The 22,435-nt window shown below is 35.1% G+C and overlaps 1 protein-coding gene across 4 annotated transcripts in view; it reads left to right on the plus strand.

Moving 5' to 3' along the window:
* The first annotated feature begins 541 nt into the window (after nt 1-541).
* LOC139148894 (CDAN1-interacting nuclease 1-like) overlaps nt 542-22,435 on the plus strand; it is an 87,311-nt gene continuing 65,417 nt past the window's right edge. For 3 of the 4 annotated variants that reach the window (XM_070720340.1, XM_070720337.1, XM_070720339.1), the window contains exons 1-8: nt 548-591; nt 743-979; nt 3,039-3,084; nt 4,108-4,172; nt 9,557-9,617; nt 13,524-13,602; nt 15,213-15,292; nt 18,116-18,165. In XM_070720340.1, the coding sequence (XP_070576441.1) occupies nt 888-979; nt 3,039-3,084; nt 4,108-4,172; nt 9,557-9,617; nt 13,524-13,602; nt 15,213-15,292; nt 18,116-18,165 (473 nt within the window). In that variant the 5' untranslated portion in view covers nt 548-591; nt 743-887. Of the gene's footprint in view, nt 592-742; nt 980-3,038; nt 3,085-4,107; nt 4,173-9,556; nt 9,618-13,523; nt 13,603-15,212; nt 15,293-18,115; nt 18,166-22,435 lie in introns of all 4 variants that reach the window. The other variant, XM_070720338.1, reaches the window with a different exon arrangement.

The following is a 22,435-nucleotide window of genomic DNA, read 5'->3' on the forward strand; positions in this document are numbered from 1 at the left end:
AATTGATGTGTTTTATCCCTAGCCCCCCTAAAAGAGTGTGGTTTTTTGTCTCCTCCCCCCCTAATTTTTCTTGGGGAAACTGGGTGCCTCCCCCCCCCCCCGAAATCCTCCAGCCCTCCCCCCGGAAGTAAATTCTGAATACTCCCCTATGAAAGCTTTCGAAACCACCAAATAATTAAATAATAATAACTATAATAATGATACAGGAAATTGCTACTGAAGAATTTCCACTCTGCCCTTTGACTATAGCTTTTAAAGTATCACTTGTGAGCAAATGCATTCTAAAAATTGTTACAATGAGTTCACTGATGAGGTATTGGTTGATGGAAAATAAATAAATTCCTTTCAGAGGGAAAGTGTTCTATTCAGCGACAAAAGCGGCTTTGTTTGTTCATTCGGCTCAGGAGGTCAAACTGGGTTTTCCCTCAGTTTCCTAAAAGTCGGTATGGTAAGACAAGGTTCTTTTACAAGCAAAAGCTGAAAAAAAGTCTTTTAGATTCTATGGGTAATGTCTACTTCGCATGCGCAATGAACTATGCAAATTTCCCGACCTGCTCCGCCACAAGACGGAGATAGTGTTTGAGCTCGGAGGTGAGTTGCAATATACTTATGGAAATATAAGGGAACCCGGTCCGGCGAGACATCAAACCGCAGAAAACGTGAACTGCAGGTTACTTAAGCACAATATCTTAAGGTTTAAAATTTCAGCAACTGAAGACATTTGCTTCTTTCCCGATTTCAGATATCATTCGATGGTGCGATGTAGTTTACCAGGTAACAGGGAGGGAAATTTGAAAGCTGGAATGCACTTGGCGCACACTCGCAATCGTGTATGTTGCAACTGTCTATAGGCTAGCTGCTCGTGGAGTTACAGAAGAACCATAAGCATGAAACTCACCGATTACAATGAAATTATCGAGATAATGCGCACTTGCGGCACAAGAGGATGTCTGAAGACAATTGCCAAGCAGTTTCCACAGTTAGTAGTTTCTAAATACTTCTATTGTATTTCACGTGTACTCAGTCCCTCCTTACGGGGGCTCTGACCTGTTATAGCTCGAGTCTGAGATAGTCCTTCCATCTGGTGGGGACTCTGCTCAAGATTTGGCCTTTGGCTATTAGATCGGACGGCAATTTTGCTGATCGACCAAAAACCTTAGGCAAAACCTTGAGCTACCACGCTGCAGTTATCTCGTCTGTTACTCAGACAGACACTAACCACAGAGGCATGTTGGCTCTGTATCACCTGCCTCCTTCTGCACTGTCCATTGTTTGCTGAATAATGTTTTCAGTATTTCCTCTGCCAATCTCAAATTCGTAAAATTACTAATTTTTTAGATGATTTACTAATTTTTTTCATTGTTGATTCGTAAATATACGAATGCAAGGAAGCAGCTAGTTGATTGAGAGCTCAAGGCCCCCAAACCTCAAAATAGTTCTGTCTAAGCACATGTTGTACTTAATTTGAATTTGATTGAATGATATTCCGTATTGGAACGGTTAAGTTTACTTATGAATTTCAAAATTTACAAAAAGTTTCAATACCCAATTTGTAAATTTACTAAAAAATTTCAGAAGCCAGAGGAAACACAGGTTTTTGAAAAATAAAACAAAAATCACAGTTTCCACAGTCGCTTTTTAGTGATCATTGCTTGCAGTCTGTACATTCAGTAGCGTGGAGATTACTGATCATTTTACTAACAATTGGCAAAATTTCCTCTTGTGGATACAGTTGTGTACATCGCACAAGTGAGCTTCCAAAAGAGACCTTGAAAACCTGATAGACTCTGCCTCATTTGGGTCAAGCAAATAAATTTTTTGTGGGTTTGAAATTGTGACTCACCCCACTATACGAATTTTTTTTTTAATTATTTTGTAGTAAATGAAATGAAAAGTGACCCATGCGGGACTCGAACTCACATCCCCCGAATACATTTGGATGCTCTACCAACTGAGCCAATGGATCAGTCGTGTACACGCACATGAAATGAAGAGCCCCATTTAAGTGACAGGACTGACCACAGTAATTCCGGGTCACTTTTCATTTCATTTACTACAAAATAAATTTGATAATCACAATAGCTGCATGAACCGGTATATACAGCAAAGTTATGTACTAATCATCGTAACAGAAAATGTATAATTGTAAGTTAACATCTGATTTTTGCAGTAAAGCCAAAAAATAATGAATTGTACTGTTCCGATAACATGGTTTTCAAAAATAGGACAGGTAGGTTGGCGGGAATTTTTTTCCCCAAAATATTTTTATTTTTAAATATGCATTTTTCAGGGGTTCAGGGCGGTCAAACTGGCCCCAAACATTTCAAGAAATATGTATCATACATATAAAAGGAAAAAAAAACCCATAAAATACATCCTCGTTCAAGGAAAAATCAAATGCCAAGTACTGACGCGTGATTTTACGGGTTTTTTCTTTCTTTTTTTTTACTTCTGTGTTTACATAGCTCTAAAAAGTTTAGGGTCAACAGGTAAAAAATAGGGTAGGTCGGGTTATTGGAACAGCTCAATATTTTTTGTTCGGCCTAATGCAGTGCATCAAGAGCCGAAAGTTTCAGTCGTTTTTTTTAGCAGGGTTTGTAGGACACGGCAATCACAGTACTGTGTCTTGATGATGAAAATCCAACATATAGATCCATACATAACAACAATTCAAATTACAGACTGTTGGAACAATTCAATACTTTAGACTGTTGGAACAATTCAATACTTTCATGCCTGAGAAAGCTAGTTGTACACGGTATTTTGCCAATAAAGAATGTGTCAAAAACTGTAAGCTTTCTGTTCCTCAATTCTTAGGATTATATATTTGTTTGTTATCAGTGAAATCCAAATTTCATTTGAGACTGCTTATTGTGAATGTACAAGTTTTAGACATAGTTATGCACTGACTCAACTACACAAACAAATAATCTATTTAAATGATGGAACAGTTCACAAAGTGACAGATTTATTTACTGATTTTACCAAATTTCAATGTGTTGTTTATAATTGTTTTCTACCTCTTGTTCATTCTATAGGTACAGCTACAATACACTGGTTAGCATCTACTGTCAAGATATCCAGGTAGAGTAATTAACCAAATTAACTCTTAATTTTTACAGCACTACCTGGCAAGCTGTGGTAACTGACCATAGAATATAGATATAGCAGTCCTTGCCAAAACATAGTAGTCATTTGAATGAAATGAGAAGATGCTGTGTTAAGTCAAGAGTGTTGTAGGTTTTTCTATCATCACAATATTTCAGTTGAATCCAATTGTTTTATTGATAAATTTGATGGTCATACACTTCAAGAGAAAGATTCAAAAACGGAAAATGAGTAGATTTACCTGGATTATGACTTGTGTCTCAACCTATATAATCAGTGTGTCCTCAAAACACAAAATTCCATATCTTCTCTGACATACTCAACAATATCTTGGCATTTCCCTCAAGTGTACCATACTGTATAAAACATGAAATCCTTGCTCAAGAGAAAACTCTTTCATGCACAATAACGTGAGGCCATATTTTAATCTAAGGTCATTGCACTTTTGATCTCCTCGCAAAATCTTGCTAAACAGCATTAAGTCACTTTGTCTTCCGTGAGATCTGTAACTAGAATCTAGAACACTTAGTGTTATATGAGGCTTTTAAATTATCTGATAATTTGTAAAAATATCTTAGTATTATTTTAACATCCAAATTAAGTAATATGGTATACATCACAGAACAAAGGAACTAATTAAGACAAAGTTCTTGAAGTAAAAATCTTTTATCCTGAGGACACTATCTCCCGGAGTCTTGGAATGATGAACAGTTTGTTCAGCAAAACATAGCCTCTTCTTTGTACATAATTTAGGATTTAATTTTCCAATATTGTGTGGAACCATTTGTCAATATTGAACAATGGTTTGCATCCGTTAATGATCGAAAGTACTGGGATATATGTATTCTGGCTCAGAGCCAACACTATTGTATCCATGTATTCTGTGGGCGTACACATTATGAAACAAAATGTCACATTTCATTGTCTGTGCTGATAAGTAGGTAAAAGCCACAAACCTATTGGTAAAAAACCTTGAAAACAATTGTTGTTTGTTTTCAGAAAAAGACCAGGAAATCTCACCATAAACACCACAAACCTGAGGTAATGGAGGATTATTATCAAAGGTATGTTCAATGTTTTAGTGTTTGTTTCTTTCGTTTGGATTTTCAATTGTTGCAAGTAATTGAAGAAATCAACATTTTTATGCTAGTATCAACACAGAGGAATTAAGTTTGTATATTTGATATTTCAATAATCTGTTTTTGTCAATATTATTGAAATATAAACAAAAGAAACTACATATACAGAATATTGACATTCAAATATTCCAATGCAAACAAACATTATTGTTGTCTGTAGCTTATACATATCAATTGTAAGGAATTATATTAAGATGAAGTGTTTTTAAGTTTATTGGAATAATTAACTTTTATGCAACCATCTTATATTCTATTTGCCATTCTGTCTTAGTGAGCAATATACATTCAGCATGCCAAGGTTGGGATTTTCAGCTGTATGGCGCCCTCTATAAACCAACTCAAGAAATTTGATCAATTTTTCCCATCATTGAAACAACAACATTTTTAAGATTAATCACAGTGTTGCAGCCAGGAATTTTAAATCAGCGGACTCTTTGTCCCCCTACCTTTATTCTTCAGACATTTTGCACGTTTTGGGGACAACATGTGTCAGTTATTAATCAAATTTGTAGTATTTTGTAACACAAATTAGTTTCACAAATCAAAATTCACAGCTACCAGGACCACTTCACCATGCTTGAATTTCAGGCATATGTATCAGCTAGTATACCGTATCTGCCACCAATCAGAGAGTTCAATCGGACTACAAGCAACTTACAATATCAAGTGCAACGTATTAATTACTTCTAATCACAGTTCTGAAAGTATGGCAGTATAAGCCTCAAAATAATCATGCAAAACAAGGTAATTGTCAGTGTCAGATATTACTTACAGACTGCACCCAACACAGTCAACTCAAGAGTGCGCCCAATGTGACCTGCAGTATGCGAGAATGCGGGACGATGGGTTCGATTTTGGGGTCATTGTCGCAAGGGCACATCCTGGCTGCAACGCTGTAATTAAAATGCGAAGACAAGTTCCCCAAATCAAGGATGATTCAATGGCAAATATCATCACTGAAGTGACACATTCTAACATCCAACCATGATTTTTTGGTAAAATTAGTGGTTTCTGTTACTTTTCAGACATGATGGTCCCTATACAGTATACATTGTACTTGCTGTTGAGTACCGTATTTTACATTTAGATGTAGATTTATTTGAATTACTTGATACCAGTTTATCCATGCATGTAGACACAACTTAAATACGAGGAGGCTTAAAATGTAGTTAATTCAAAATCAAGTGACAAGATTAAAGAGACTTTTCGAGAAATGAAAATTATCAAAACATTAAGTTGCTTTTGATGGAAAATAATCACAGAGTTAGGAGGGACTGGGTATAGACTACAGTGTGAAGGGACTATGCATAGACAACAGTGTGGAGGGACTGTGCATAGACCACAGTGTAGAATGACTGCATAGACTAGTGTGGAGGGACTGCGTATAGACCACTGTGTGGAGGGACTGTGTATAGACCAGTGTGGAGGGACTGCATAGACCATAGTGTGAAGGGACTATGCACAGACCACAGTGTGGAGGGACTGTGCATAGACCGGTGTAGAATGACTGCATATACCAGTGTGGAGGGACTGTGTATAGACCACAGTGTGGAGGGACTCTGCTCAGACCACAGTGTGGAGGGACTCTGCATAGACCGTAGAAGGTCTATGGGTGTAGCTCGACTGTGATTGAATACCTCTGCTCTCTCCGAATTTCCAGATAAACAGCATTTATTTAAGCAATAACAAAGTCAGCAGAAACTGATGATGAATTAACACCTAAGGAAAGTAAACTTCTTGTATCTTGACAAACTTGCCATTTTCTGAATATTTCACTTGATTTTCCGGATGACTGGTCAACGTGGAGCCCGTTGAAGGCTGTCTCCGTTTGTTACCACAGTGATGTCAGTTCGCCACTGTGACGAAGTTTGTACAGGTTATCATGCCTTTCTTTTCACATTCACTTCCTGCCAATCATTCCAAAATGTGAAATATGTTTGTAATCTTTACTACACCAGGAAATTTCCGCACAGGATAAAATTGTTTATATGTCAATGTCACGTAAACAGTAGATTTACTGACAACATCCTATACACACACAAACATACACATACACACTGATGTTTCTGTATTTCTTCCTAACATAAACATGTACACAAACAAGAAACTAATCATTATTTAGATGCACATGATACTCTTGAATTATTTTGTAAATCTTCAAATTTGTAAATGAGCTTTCTTATGGCTGTTCAAATTTTGTTATAGCGCCATCTAGAGCTGTAATTATGTACCGGTTGCCTTTTCATTCTGATGAGAACTGGTATCCGCACACTATAATAACAATTAGCCATGACAGTATAGCAAATGTTTTGTTTGGATGGAGGCAAATAATGACAAGATTTTGGAGATTTTATACGTTAGATCGCAAGCCATTTCATCATTTTAAGATTGTCCAAGTATGTCTATTGTTGTATTTCCTGGTCGCAGTTTCTGTCCCTAACTGATGTATCAGCTATGATCCACATTGTGAAAGCCAAACCAGTAAATTCTAAAATTAGAAACAAACATAATATTAATACAGAAATTATTTAGTTAATTTTTATCATTTGTAAACTGTGCAGTTTAATCTGTAGATCATCTGTGTCCCACGTTCACATTAAAATTAAAAATAGAACCAGTTAATAATAATCTCTGTAACATTCTATTTAACCATTTCTTCATGAAGAACGTAATCATAAAAAGTTCATACATGTAGAAAAGATAAATAAATCTTTTAAACATCATTGGGATTGATCTGCTCATGATTTTACAATACAATGGATATTTTTTGAAAATGGGTCATTTTGCTGTGTAGTAAAGAACCATACTTAAACAAACAAAAAAATATAAATTTTCAGCTGTAGGGGAAAGCAAACTCATCTCATAAGTTTCCCTTTTGTCCAAATTATTTCTACCTCAAATGACAGTTTAATGATGTATGAGACTGTGTTTCCAAAGATTCATTTTGATTTCAGATCTGAATAAATTTGACCAAGTTCATGAATCTAATACAGTGAAATTTGTCATAAAAATAGGATAATAATTTTGTAACAGAATAGTAGATACTGTACCTTCTTTGCATCAATACAGGTGGTATTTTCTCAGTCCCTTTGATAACTGACTCAAAATGAAACTTACTCATTTGTCTAAAAATTCAGTTCCCCCAACAGTAATTATTATTATTATTTATTATTATTTATTTCTTAAAAGCGCACTCCACTTCGTCTCAGTGCTCTGTACATTCTACAATAAAAGGAGGTAATTAAAATCACAGATCACAAAAACATACTATAACAATCTCTAAAAAGACAAGTTTTCAAGTATCGTTTAAATGTGTCAATTGAAAACTCTAGGACAGAAACATCTAAAGACAGATCATTCCATAAAATCGGGGAAGCCACTGAAAAAGCCCTAAGACCATAGTTTGTAGTAGTGTACCTTGTATCATGCCTAGTTAAAAGAACTTTATTCGACGAGCGAAGATTGCGATGAGGTACTTGGATATCTATCAATGACTTAAGGTAATCTGGACAGTTGCCAATGAGTATTTGAAAGTAAGGAGGTTAATTTTGAACTTAATCCTTTCCTTACTGGCAACCAATGAAGTCTAAATAATACAGGTGTAATATGTTCAAATTTCTTTGTACGAGTAACCAGTCGTGCTGCAGCATTTTGTACAGACTGAATTTTGTCGAGGTGATAATTTTGAATACCATAAAGAAGGCCGTTACAATAGTCTAATTTCGATGTGACAAAAGCATGGACCAATTTCTCTGTCGTATTTGCATCAATCAAGGAACGAATTTTACCTAATTTATACAAGGCAAAAAAGGCCGATTTACATAAGTTATTTACATGACTAGACATAAAACCGTCAGAGTCAAGTAACACTCCTAGGTTTCTAACTGATGTTGATGGAATGATATCACATGAGCCGACGCTCAAAGATTCAAGTTTTGTGCTATCCTTGCGAAAACGTGATGAAAATTGTATGACTTCGGTCTTATTATCATTTAAACAACATATTTGACGTCATCCATTGACGAATATTCGCTACACACTGTTCAAGATCTAACCTAACGTCCTCAGGACTCTTACAAACAACATAAATCTGGGAATCGTCTGCGTAAAACATATACTCTAAACCCTGAGCGGAAATAATGTCATCTAAAGGAGTTGTGTACAAAGTGAAAAGGATGGGCCCCAGTACAGAACCTTGGGGAACACCATACCTTAAAACAGCACATTCTGAAATAGTTGAGTAATATATTTTATAATAATAAAATAGTAATGCCAGAGGACATGACATCATTCAGTATGGTATCGGCAGACTTGTACAAAATCATTTGATTGTTACCATTGGCAACCGTGAAGATGATTTCATGTTATTAATGGTTTCATAATTACATGTTTCATTGTATTATTTTTTTAAGTCAACATCATGAATGGTAGCAGTCAAACTCAGTCAAATTTGGGCATACACTACTGGCATTTTAGGAAATTCCAACCCAGTATATGGCGCCCTCTAGAGTCCAGATGTCATCTCAATTACTACTTTCCAACAATAAAGGCTGTTTTCAGGCTTTGCGTACACTTTGATGATTCGGGGTGCATTAGGGATAGATGTGTAACACAGAGTAGGTCAGACAGAGGGCAAGACTTTCCTACCAAACAATATGCTGCTTGATTCACTGTATTCAATAAATGCATCCAAACATCGGGAAATGCTTTTATCAGCTATTGTTTTGAAATTGAGTTGCCATCTTGTATATTTCATCTCTAATGCTCCTGAATATGTCTGCATGTAAGCGTGGGTCAAGAAGTCAAAAACGTCCATTGTGCAATTTCCTTGTATGTTTCATGTTTAGGTCATGTTGCTTAAAAGCCCTTTTAACTATCCTGTGCTGTGAGAGCAAATGGGTCACTCAACTTGGCTAATTTCTGGGCAAAGCTGATTTCGTTCTTTCTCTTCTGCTTATCGATAAGAGACCATATTGCGAGCAAATTTTTTTCTTTTGTTAAATTTTGAGTCTATACCATGTGTTCCATGTTAGGATGTATATTAGATTAGTAATGGTCCAAGCGTGGAGAATAACTGTAACATATCATACCCTGTGGCTATGTCATTTGGCCAACAATTTTTTTCCTTTTGTTTATACCAATTCCATTTCAATGTTCTCTGTGTCATGAGAGCGTACCTGCTGACATATTGTTGTCATCTCCACAAAACAGTAAATGATGGGTCGCCTTTGTCTTTTTTATCCGCGCTACTCACACTTTGAAAAATGATCACATTACGAGTTTGAACTTCTGTCAATGCTGGTTTTCAGGTACTTGAAAGGTATATCACAAGCATGTAAGGAGCCTGTGTTGCTGCGTCTAGCTGAGGAGGTAGGTGTACTTTCATGCCGAGCACAGCAAACAAAAAAAACCCTGAATGAGGGCCAGCATCTCAATATGCTTGCTAGTGTCATGCCATATGGCGTGGTTGCAACCCAAAAATAAAAGCTTGCACACAGGATAAAAAGTGGCTCAGAAATATATTAGAGATAATACCCTGGCAAACACAAATGAGACAACATCAGAATTTTGTTCGGAGTATGGTATACATTACCCCTATACTCCCATTTTTTCCCATTTTGATAGCAATCTAAAGTTTGGCTAATGTTCTTAGGTACAGTGTGTACTATATGCTGCCCTCATGGCTGTAAATGCTCTGGTACTGAATTTTAACATTAAAAATCCCATCATGGCAAGTTGTGTTTGAAACTATATTTTTATGAAAGTTTGAGCCTATCAAAGCAACAATGAAATAAATTATAGTTTTTTTTGTTTTCTATTCGAAGTACTTTTTTGCCTTCTGCTCGAAACTTAGATGAATGCTATACAAGTCAACATTGGCATATGACTGTTCTGAGGTTGAACAATCTAATGTCAATGAATTTTTGGGAAGGGCAGGGATAGTGTTGTTAACACTTGCCTGCTTGTCACAAAATATATCAGGGAAATATAACCTGCAAAATTCCTGAGAAGATGTTTCGATATTGAATATTGTTTTTGAATATGATATTATAAGTCAAGATTGCTTCAAGTTTATGCAGTTAGTTTGGTAGCTTTGAATGCAAATGTGTGGTTGTAAATTGTCCCTCGAGTCCGGGATCTTCAAAATTTCAAACCAGAAATTCATGAAACCCATTGACCAGACCTTTAACATCTCATATTTCTGGTTTTATGGAGATTCTAGTGAATCCTGAAGACTAAATTGTTCACTTTTAGAAACTAAGAGTACCTGCCTGCTCAGCTTTCCTAAAATATAAGATATATCAAATTACAAAAATTACCTTTCAGTGATTTCAATCCCCCCCCCCCCTTTGCCCCTTGGAGAATATAGGATGGTCCCGTCAATGTAATATGTGAAAAAAGTCTCAACTGACATCATTTTCACAAGCAAAATTCTATTGTTGATGGTAAGTCCACCTCAAATAAAATTAAAACAAAACAATTATGATACGGGTATTTGGATGTTGGCATGACAGTCAGTTTCTATCACATTTACTTTTGTATACTTCTATATACTGCGCTAAAAGTACGTGGACCATTGATAACAATGTGTAAATGTTTCCTGTTTGGCCTCTGTACTATTTCCGCCTTCAAAGTTTCTTTTCAATTTTTTTTAGTAAGATCAGTTCTTTATTTCGTTTCTCCAGGCAGGTTATATACTCTTGTTTAACCCTTTCACCCCCAGTTCCCTGTATACAGGTCCAACTTTACCAAAGAAAACAATGGATTTGGGACAAACCATGGTGGTGAAAGGGTTAAATCCCTTTCTTGCCCTGGTCTGTTCAATGGCTTGGAGGAGATAGGATTTGAAATTTCAAATCATGCAAACACCATTAAGGGAGATAGGTTTCCCGTTTCAAATCATGCAAACGAGGTTGGAAGAAATATGTTTTTAAATTTCAAACATGGCATTCAAATTTCAAACCATGCAAATGCGGTTTGGAGATGGGTTTTTAAATTTTGTATCATGCAAATGAGGTTGGAAGAGATAGGTTTTTAAGTTTTAAATCATGCAATTTAAATTTTAAATCATGCAAATGCGATTGGAGGAGGTAGGCTTTTAAGTTTAAAATCATGCAATCACATGGTATTTTTCAATTGGTAACAAAAGTTTATCAAAAGTTTGATAATTCAAATACATCGAATTAGGTTTATTAAACCTCCATAAGCTGTGACTTTTCATATATTTTCCAGTATTTGCCTTCTGTCTTCGAATTGAAATGGTTTATCTTGCTCTTCTCTGAAAATCAAGTAGAAATCCTGGGTGTTCAACATGTCAATAAAGCATCTGTGTATATCCCAGTACATGGCTGACGTTATCACTGAATTCACGTACAGAGTAGAGTTTATTTCTTAACAGTGCAACATTGCTGTTCACAATACATGGTGTTGATGAGGCTGTTACTTTCTACCAGTATTGCTACCAGCTTTACTCATCAATGAAAGAGAAGACTATGAAAATGACTTTGCTTTCTAAAATAAAAAATATAAAAATAATGGAAGTATGATCAAAAGTTACATTCTATTGCCCTGTAATGGAATAACACACATAAGGCATTGTCGATAAGAATCTACATAACTTCTTTGCACATTGCAGAAATCTTGAAATTTTGATCAACTTCATTTCTGTTTGACAAGGACAGTGATGGTAGATGTGTCCTATCAATTGTTGAACAAGTGATATCTAGATCTGTCATATGATGTGGACACACCTCTGTCACCTCCATAATGGTAACGTAACATCTTGAAAACGGCCAGGAAAGAAACTTGAAGTCTAAAAATGTCAAATAATAACTGTGCGAATAATAACTTTGGAGCTCCATCGTTTCCATTTTATGATTTCCTGAGAAATGACCTGAGAACAACACCTAGAAATGAGCAGAAACGATAAAAAAAACCTGGCAGCCAAGAATAAACATTGCAGGGTACATGAAAACTTCCAGGTTTTGAATAAAATAAAATAAAATAGCAGTTGACACAATAGCATTTCATGGTATTATGAGAAATTAATGACATTCAATGAAAAGTTTCACAATATTGACGATAGGGGAGAATGACTTAGAAAATTTGTCACTTTAAAATTTCTGAGCTCTAACTATTAGCTTTATCTTTATTTATCCAAAATCCAATCGTAAAACAAAATATCTACACATAAACAAGGGCACTGCCCAAATACTAGTATCAGTCCACTTGTACTAAAGTAATCAAATCTACTATAAGATACAATAGCAAAGTCAATCTGAAAAGTCTGACTTTCAAATCAAATTTCTAGGGAAAGGTTCAGATGGGGATAATTCTCACCTTTTGCCTGAAGTGTATAAAGTTAAACAGGAAAGAGACTTTCAATGTCTTCTGTCCATGCTTTAATTTACACCTGTTGCAAATCAAAGTGTCAGGGTGTGAACATATCAACAAATCAATTCACTGTTATGAACTCAATAAGTCATGCTTTAGACTAGCACCCATGAGAACACCTGTGTGTCTGATTTTCTACGCTTTGAAGATACTAAAAGCCTTTTCTGCTTACGGGGAGAGTGGATAGGAAAAATGATTCATGAAAAGGACATGAAAAGCTTGCAAGAGATTATTTCCAAGAAAAGAAAGTAGTAAGGTATTGAATGGCTTTGGAAATTAAGCAATTCATAATTCACCTTCCCTTTTAGATTGTCTTCCTTGGTCAGGTCTCACGCCTGCTACTCTCTCAAATGCAAGGTACTTAAAGAGAATATTTGACAGCCAAAATAATTGGAGCACAAGTTATCGGAAAGGTTTCTTTGTGAACATCTACATACATGTTTCCCACAGGAGTCACTTTTATGAATTGATACGGTTGAGATCAAAAAAAAGGAAAGCAAAAAAAGAAAAGAAAGCTGAGCAGGTTGAGAGCAAGCAAATTGACTTTATATGCAATGAAATCCAATCTAGAACTGTGTATCCAAACCCTTGCCAGAAGAAAGTGATAGGTTTATTCTGGTCACAATATCACCCAGGACTCTGGAATTGTTTTTTTCACTTGTAAGATATGACCGCAACACAGTGATAAAGTGGCTGGATAAATCGATTGATTCCCTGGGGCTTGTAGGAAAACGTTCCCATCACAGCAACTCACAAGGTGAAACAATGCCAGAGTCAGTATCTTGCAGATGACATCAAATTGTGAGGAGGAAATTGAACATGCTAGTCAATTTCAGGCAGGATGCTATAGTTTTGTTATCTGATAATTTGTTATTATTCTAGGTTGATTTGTCACAGTCTCTGCTAGCTCGCATTGTCTTGGAAAGGCATCTGGCGCATCACAAATATGAAGGCAATAATCGTAAGTGAATTTTCTGAACTTTCAAATTAAAAGTTGAAGTGTCTGTGCTTCCGTCCCTTTGTTAATACCTTGACTTTCATTCATATTTATTGTGTATGTGTGTGTGTGAATATGACACAGACACACTTAAAAGCCTTCCGGCAGGTTAGCAGTACATTTGAGTTTCTCAATCACCAAAGCCATGCACCAAATTTGAATCTACTGATTGAGACACTGCTTTCACTCACTACATGCAATATGTGAAAGTTTTCAATTTTCCTCTAAATGTTTGATCCTAGTGAAGACTTTAATATCTCAGACTGACAAGTTTGGTTTTCAGATCACACTATTTCATTGTTTTGAAGATGATAATCTTACTTTCAGTCATTTTGCATTGAATTGTGAACCTTCAAAGTTGCCAATATGCTTAAACCAGTATAACCTAATCATAAAAATTGGATTATTCGAGAATACAGGAATCTAGAGTTGACAGGGTTTTGAACTTTGACCCTGTCACATGCTCACATCCTCTGATAAAGATATTGATGATTGTATGTCACCCATTGTCATAACCCGGCACAGTAGTGAAGATGAAAGCACAGTGATATCCATGGCAGGGTGTGCAACACACCGATGGGATCACTGCCCTTTTCAAGAAACTTTTCGCCACAGTAGGGCTGGAAAGGCTCCGCAAGATGTTTGCCCTTTACGCTAAAATGTTCACATTTGGCATAAATCCATCACAGTATTCATATTAGTTGGTGTATTGCATATATTGTGAAAGCCACAGATATCATATGGCATTGCATCAATTATGTATTCATTGAAATATTGGTATATTTTTGAATTTTAATGTATCTTTTTGAACAATTGTAATATTTTTTTTCAGAGTTTTCGACTTTGAACTTCCAGCAAAAAAGAAATATACACTATTGTAGAATCACATATTGGCAATATGAACATCTCTGTAAAAATATTGAACAATGTACGGTTCAGATATTGAAAATGATCAGTTGAATACAAAGCACTATTCTGGAAAAACGAATAGATCAATATCATAAAAATTTATTTGAGAGAGAATTTTCTGCAAAATTCCTACTAAGACCATGTCACGTCATAAATACACACTACACACATGAATGCATTAAATTTATGACTAATATTTAACACTGAAAGGTCCATTTGGCCCTGGAAATCATCGCACCATATGTGAATATGTCCTGAATTTCAAGTGGACCAAAAAAGAGTGAAAATATTCATATTAATCAATGTGTTCTTTGTCATATATGAACATTTCTACTTCATTGAGTTGTCCGGTGAAATGTTATGTATCAACATTTATTTTGCAATCTTTTGAATCCATTTTATAAGAAAAGTTTATCATTATTTCACAACCAAATCTGAATCGGATGAACAAAATCTATTCTGAAAGTTGCAGTTTTATGACATCAGTACACACCAGAAAAACCTGGCATGAAATGAAGATAAATTTGTTTCATTCATACTTCATTATCAATGATGTGAGATTCTCACTTGCAATTTGCATATTAAACTGCCATATTTACTGAGCATTAATTGTCTTGCATTTGTTTCAGTATTTTTTAATTGAAAATTCCATGTCTAATTCCCAGCACCTAAAAGTATTGTTTCACAGCTGATGAAGGACACCTCAGCTATTGAAGATCCAGTGTTGGCATTTGAAGTGAAACAGGTAAGGTCAAAGGTCATGTGATGTCACTTCCATAACATTGTCTGCCATTATTTGAATTTTCAAAACGGCTAACATATCTAGGCACATTCAAGTTGGGAAGAGAAGTCAGCTTTAACGTCTTGTTTTAAAAATGAAAGTGATATCTATAGTTTGGAAGTCGAAAACAGTTCATTTCTATGTATACTTGCAATAACATCTACTTTTTGTAATTCCATTTGGATTTAAGTTGCAGTTTTGATTCATCTTGTAGTTAGCTTTTAATCAACACAAATATAGTCTTTATGTAGTGAAACTGTATGCTTACTTGTAAGGCTGCTGTACATATAAGCTGCAGAAATCACGCCTTAAAAACTTTCAGAGAAAGATAACTCTCAAATAAAATAGAGGCGATGTAATATCAGAGAGCATTTTGTTTGACAGAGACCACACTGTGGGTGGTAATGGAACCATTTTTATGCGTACGCTGACAATTCAGAACTAGGTAATAAAATTTCGCTGGGCTATTCAGTTCACTAAATGGTAAGAATATTGCTCCAAAAGAAATCACACAGTGTAATTGGTCATAAAAATCCAGCAGTATTGTAAGCCTATCCGCGCTGTAACAACATGGGTTTACATGATTCTATGATACTTGGCATGTGATTGCTTGTCTTCATTCCTAATTTGGATTTTCAAAACGCATTTGATTTCTCATACCACATTAAAAGAACTGCATCACCTAAAATTTTAAGGCAGCTTCAATTGTTTGTATGTTGATGTTAGTGGAATATCGTTTACTTCTTGGAAGGCAATCTGATTGGACAACACACCAGGTATAGTTTAAAACACCTCAACCAATCAACCAATTACAGATTAGATACGCACAATATGTACGGGACAAACTGAGTTAGAGCATGTCCTAAATTCAAGGAAATTCAGCTGTAAAGAAACAAAGAAAGAAAGGAAGATAGCCATATTGTTGAAAAGAAACATGAAGCTGTAGGCCACCATTCAGTGAATGAGATTGCTAGGCAAAAAGTTGATAGTAGTGGAGAAAAACTAAACACTTTGGCAGAGGAGGAAGTTACAGAGCTAGCCAAAACACTTAAGTTTTAAGGGCAAGGAAAGAAACAAAGGCTTTAAGGATGACAAGGAGCTAAACAAAATTAAAGAGCTTTCAAAGTAACGGAAGTGAGAGAGAGAAGATTGGCAAGAGAGATATAGCCTGATACTACTGATATAGGGATAGACAAGTACAATGGAAGAGAGCTGCAGAAATGGTTTAGGATTTCTTGTAAGATATGGACACAGGATAGAAGGTAGTGATGATAATTTATCAAAAAATATGCTACATAGTATTGTTATCCGCATGAAAGACTTTCCTCTTTGTTAAATTGTCCATAATTATTTAATGAACCATTGCTCCATGAGAAAAATGAGCTTTTTTAAAAAACATGCAATTATTGATTTTTGTTAGCACGGATGTTGAATGACAAAATACCATCATCCGTAATGTGTATGTTTTTCTAAAAAGTTGAAGTTTTACCAAAAATTCAAAAGTGTGTGTGTGCATTGAAAAAAGTTAAATTTTTACTGGAAATTGAAAAAGTATATGCAAAGGAAAACAATGAAAGTTTGTCATTTGTTGTAACTGCAAAATGGAAATGGCAAATGGTATCGATAATTGATGTCATCAATTGGTGACCCCACTGGTTACTATGACAACTAGAATATGTAAATACCAGGTGCCGTTGACTTTTTAAATTTTAGTGCTGTGCCTTTATTTTATTATAATAAATTAATAAAAAATGAAATAAAAATGTACGAATGTGACGAATTTGTAACTCTGTCAAAAAGGTGTTTGGCTGACAAAATGATGATGTCTGTTCAGTTGATGTGCATAGCCAGTCAACTAAATGTCACCAAATGACACCCAAAAAAAACATCATGGGATTACAGGCATATGGTTATACAATGCCGGAAGAAATTACCAACATGTTGTTTTAAGATATCAAAACATGTTCCATTGTGTGTCTGCATATTTTTTTGGAATACGAGTTTAATAGCATTACATTCTGCTAAGTTTTATAATCAGCTTAGCTTTGTGTAAAATGTGTGTTTCTATGTTTGTTTGCAGATGGTATGTGAATTATCCCTATGTTTCCTGTTTTTTTGTGTCTTTTTAATTCTGTGACATATTTGCCTCAGACTAGGCAATTCCAACACGATGACAGAGATAGCCCAATTCTCACTGTGTAAATGCAAAATGGCATCTGATAAAGTTAATACCTTTAAAATGCATTCACGATTATCTGAATTGGAGAGAAAAACTGTCGTTATCGCTGTTACCATCAAAGTAGTTTCTATTGCTGCATGGCTGCCTCCACCACTCTCAGAATATTCCATAAAATACGCATGATTTATTGCTTAGTCAGTCTGACATCCTTCTTTTCAAAGCCCTTACATATCTGAAATTTGTGCATTTTTCCCCCAAACCTGTCCCAGGTTAATACACATAGCATGGACTATTGACAGAGAACTCTATGTTCCAATCAACACTAGTTTTAGAAACATGCAAACACTTAAATACTTAACTTTTCCGTAACATGTCTTTTTTTTAGGGGTTTTTATATGCGTGCATTGCAATTGTTAGCCCTCTTATGTACATATAGTAATTTGATAGTTGAATTTTATTCACTGTTAGTATATCCTGAATGCAGGTCACAGAATTCTGTCTTTTGTTTTAACCAATGTGATTGAAACTATGGATAGGAAAATGGATCAAATTAAGTATACAGTGTTTGAAACCTCAGTTCAATAATTTCCTCTATTTTCTTTTTTCAGTGTATCCTGAATGATGCTGACTATGGTCCTCTCGTTGACAATATCAAGCAGTATCCTTTTTGTTTTAAGATTTCTTGACACCTCTGTCTCATATTCATAACCTTTCATATCAAATCATCTGAAAAGGCTTTTGACTCCTAACTCATGTTGCAAGTCACAAGAGCAAAGAAACAGGCTGGCCAAGAGTTAATGGCTTTTAAGTACTTACCATGATGAATGTGCACATATACCCACAATGAAAGCGATCTAAAATATCGACTGCATCGTCAGAAATTGATCATTGAGTTCATCCAGTTGAATACAGCCCTGTACTCATCAAGGAAATTTTTCATGCACACTAATTTCACGCACATTCTACCGACTTTGCAGGTATGTATATCACCTACGTCAGCTATAGTTGTTGCTTGTATCTTTATCACTTTCAACCCAACCCACTACTCACACCTGCTTATTTTGTGTGCAAAAGCTGTGTTTACCAACACTTAATATCTGACCATTTACAACTCATAAAATCCAACACAGAATATATAAGTGCATGTAATTATTGAAATGTAACACTTTAGAGAGTCAATTTTGTAATTGGAAAATTTGCCAGTCAATGAACCAGCACTTTCTATTTTTCCATAAGCTGCGCTAAAAATAGAAAAATGTGTGAAGTAAGAAGTTTAGAAAACCAATTAAAGAATCACAAATTTATATTTTCCGTACTTTTCTTGACCACCATATCAGAAAATGAATTTAGTTAACTGCAGCCTACATGGTTAAAAAAATGAATGACTTTGTGGCCGTCAGAGCAGACTTAATATCAAAAGATGTGCCAGTGTTTTGTTGTGTTTCTTTCTTCTGCTCGTGAAACTTTATTATCATTTATCGCAAACCAGAATTTAAACATTTCCATGAAATCACATGACAGGAAAGATGACAATTTACTTGAGGTTGGTCTTGCTAATTTTTTAATTCAGTGGAATTAATTTTCTCTTATCCATCTCTTGTAATTAGCTGGATGCTGTGTGACTTCTTGTATTCTTACTTGAAAATCTGAAGTTCAATTTTATCATTAGAATTTAAAGGGACAAAGTCGGCCATTTTTCATGAATTTTGTTTGATGCAAGATACTACTTCTATTGTTTGACATGTTGAAAGATACTGAATGAATGGGTGACCATGCATATATTCGGCCCTGGTTTTATACAAATTAACTGAAACCATGGCGAAAATGAATTAATGGTCATGACCATTAATTCATTTTCGCCATTAATGGTCATGACCATTAATTCATTTTCGCCATGGTTTTATGTATCGGTCACACATGAGACCTAACACATGAGATCCCTCCAATGACTGCTCCGAAAGTGGACCTTAGAGAAGCGGATTAACCAATCAGAGCATGCAGTACATGTGTGTAGGACGTGTAATGTAGGTCATTTTGAAACAGGACTAAGTAAGACTTCCAAGGCCCCATGTAGAGTTTTGATGTTAAAATAACAATGAAAATTATCTGACTCATTCTATCTGGAACTAAATCAGTGCATAGTACCTTGAAAATCAAGCACAAAGGCATCTAAAACAGTCTTTATATTGCCCCTACGACTTCAAATAACACGGTAAGACCCAAAATTTAAAGATACAAATTTAAATCTAATCATAATTTGAACTAAAAAGAATGAGGTCATCAACGGAACACTACATATTTGCAAGCTATCAGACAGGAAGTTTCACAAAATATCTCTTGTACAAATTATTACCACAATTGAGAAAGAAGTCATCCCTGGAAACCTTTAAACCATGTTTAAAAGATAAAAATGACTATCCTTACAATGTATTTTTAAGAATTATGAAAATCACAGCTATGCAAAACTTCATTGATTCTACAAACTACAATATACCAGTCAATTCTAGATAATTATGCAAACATTAAGCATTATCGCTCTGTCGTTTTTCAGTCATTCGCTGTACAAATTTCATTGACAGATGGATGAACAGACAGTGTGACACACAGACCGACAGAGAGATGACACTGGCCCCTAAGAGGCCAAAAATCCACATTGCATTTGGCAGTGTCACTCATCAAGATGTGTTGTTTAACTTTGCAGTACAGATCATGAGACCAAAACAACAACTTTTCTGAGAAGCTGTTCAGTTCAGACGTATCTTCTCTGTGTCATAGGATGTAAATTTCTATAAAAATCAGGGTGAAACATGATGGAGACTCTGCCATGGTCTACTATCTTCATCAAAAGAAGAAATCCTATTTAGCCTGCCAACTGTTTGTCATGACTGACTGAATAAGTGTAAAAACAAAACTATTTTTACACCTATGAATTTGATGTCAAATCCCCAGTACCACTGCATGAACATTCATGCAAAACTGGTTATGTATATTTTCAAATTCTTCTCAAACTTCAACATCTTTTTATGACATAGCTGGCAAGATTTCCATTCTTTAATAGAAGAAACTAACATCAGAAATAATAGGTAAAAGCAATTAACAATGATAATTTGGATTTAGCATTGAACATAATCAGTCCAGGAAAGAATAATGATAATGAAGATATATGAATGCACTTATATCTCCAAAACAATTTGTTCAGAGGTGTTTTACAAACTTAAAACCAATTTAAAGCATGGCAAATAATCACAAATAATAAAAATCCTACAACCACAGAATAAACATCAAGGTAACCAGAGCAATAAAATTTTCTGATGACAATTGAAAAACAAACCAAAAAAAGCAATTTAAATCACCAGAATTAACACTGTCAACGATAATCAAGAGTGGCCTCAATAATGAGGAGTACATTTCATATTGCATGTCATGTTGTGTCATGTCATGTTGTGTCATGTCATGTTGTGTCATGTCATATCGTGTTATGTAATGTCATGTGTATAGAAAGAGAAAGGAAACATATTGAAAGGAAAACTCTACACCTTTGTATAAATGGTACTGTGAAGATGCAACAGTCTGTATAGCTTTAATGTTTTTGTTCTACTTTATCTCTGTGTTCAGTGAGCTTAAATTGTAGCAATAACCTAGCGAAGTGACTGTATGGTACTTTGCATTCATTTCTAACCATTTTTCTTATACTTTCCACAAAAACAATTCATGGTTCCCCATGAATGAAACCACTGACCATATTTACAAAAAAGATAGAAGTCCATTGTCTGTGTTCAAGACATCACAGACAATAATGAGAGACTCTTTTCATTTTCATTTGCAAGACTTTAAAATTGTAAAAATCTCATTTTTCAAAATCTTTATGAATGGCTGGCAAAAGCATTGGTGCAGCTGACTGTATAGTCTGTTGACCAAAATATTTCCCTAACTATCTGTTCAATATTCTTACAAAGGCAGGCTTTGTAGCCAGTCATGTGTATCATGAAACGTGACAATTATGTTTGTTTTAAATATGTAGGCTCCTTGTTTTAGTCAAGTGTTTGTTTTGTTGTTTGTTTTGCTTCAATTTGATGACCAACATAATCAGCTCATGTCAAAATTCATCTCTTGTTCTTTTATTTCTATTTACAATAGGTTAGTTACATTAAGGTGTACCGTACAGGTTTTCACTCCACTCCTTTTGTCCAGCTCAGGTCGGTAAAAATTGAAATAAAACTCAGTCAGTGTAACGTCCGCCTTTTCATCCCAAAATAATAGACTTCATTAGATTCTGAACAGAGACACTGAAAATAATGGTCATTTTACCTGTTCCATTAGATTGTTATTTTAGTAATAATAAATGACCCATTTAATAATTGATGTTTATGCTGCCTTGATCTGCTCCAAATGGTGAAACAAATGCCCTCAATTGTTTTTGCTGCTGTGTAATTTTCTACTGATTGCCAGCGACCAATTTATCCACAGTGCATTCCACAATTCATGACAGAGATACGCATGGCTAGATTGAAAAAAATACATATAGAATGAATAGCCAAGGTAAAAATTAATAATTTTATGCTGCACATCCTGCCTGCGTTAAACAGTTGCTGAACATTGCATCGTGGGATGAATTTTTTGATCTCCCTTGTGAGGGTTGCTTCATCTAAACTGCTGGAAAATTACACAATAAACAGCGCTGGATTGATATGAAAAAGTCGGAGGGAGATTTGCCACTTAAAGCTTCAGGAGCAATCCTACATAAAAAAAGGCAATCATATTACTGCTTGTAATATCAGCTGTGATGACGGGAAGGCCATTTGAAAAGGTTCAAAGACACTGTTTAGCTTTCTGTTCATGTATTAGTGTAAAAGATCAGCATTAGCTTTACATTTATGGCTTAATATGTGCAATTTCCTTGGGAATAGATTTTTCCATATCCATCAATT

Source organism: Ptychodera flava, chromosome 14 (genome assembly GCF_041260155.1).
Source record: "Ptychodera flava strain L36383 chromosome 14, AS_Pfla_20210202, whole genome shotgun sequence".
Lineage (NCBI taxonomy): Eukaryota > Metazoa > Hemichordata > Enteropneusta > Ptychoderidae > Ptychodera > Ptychodera flava.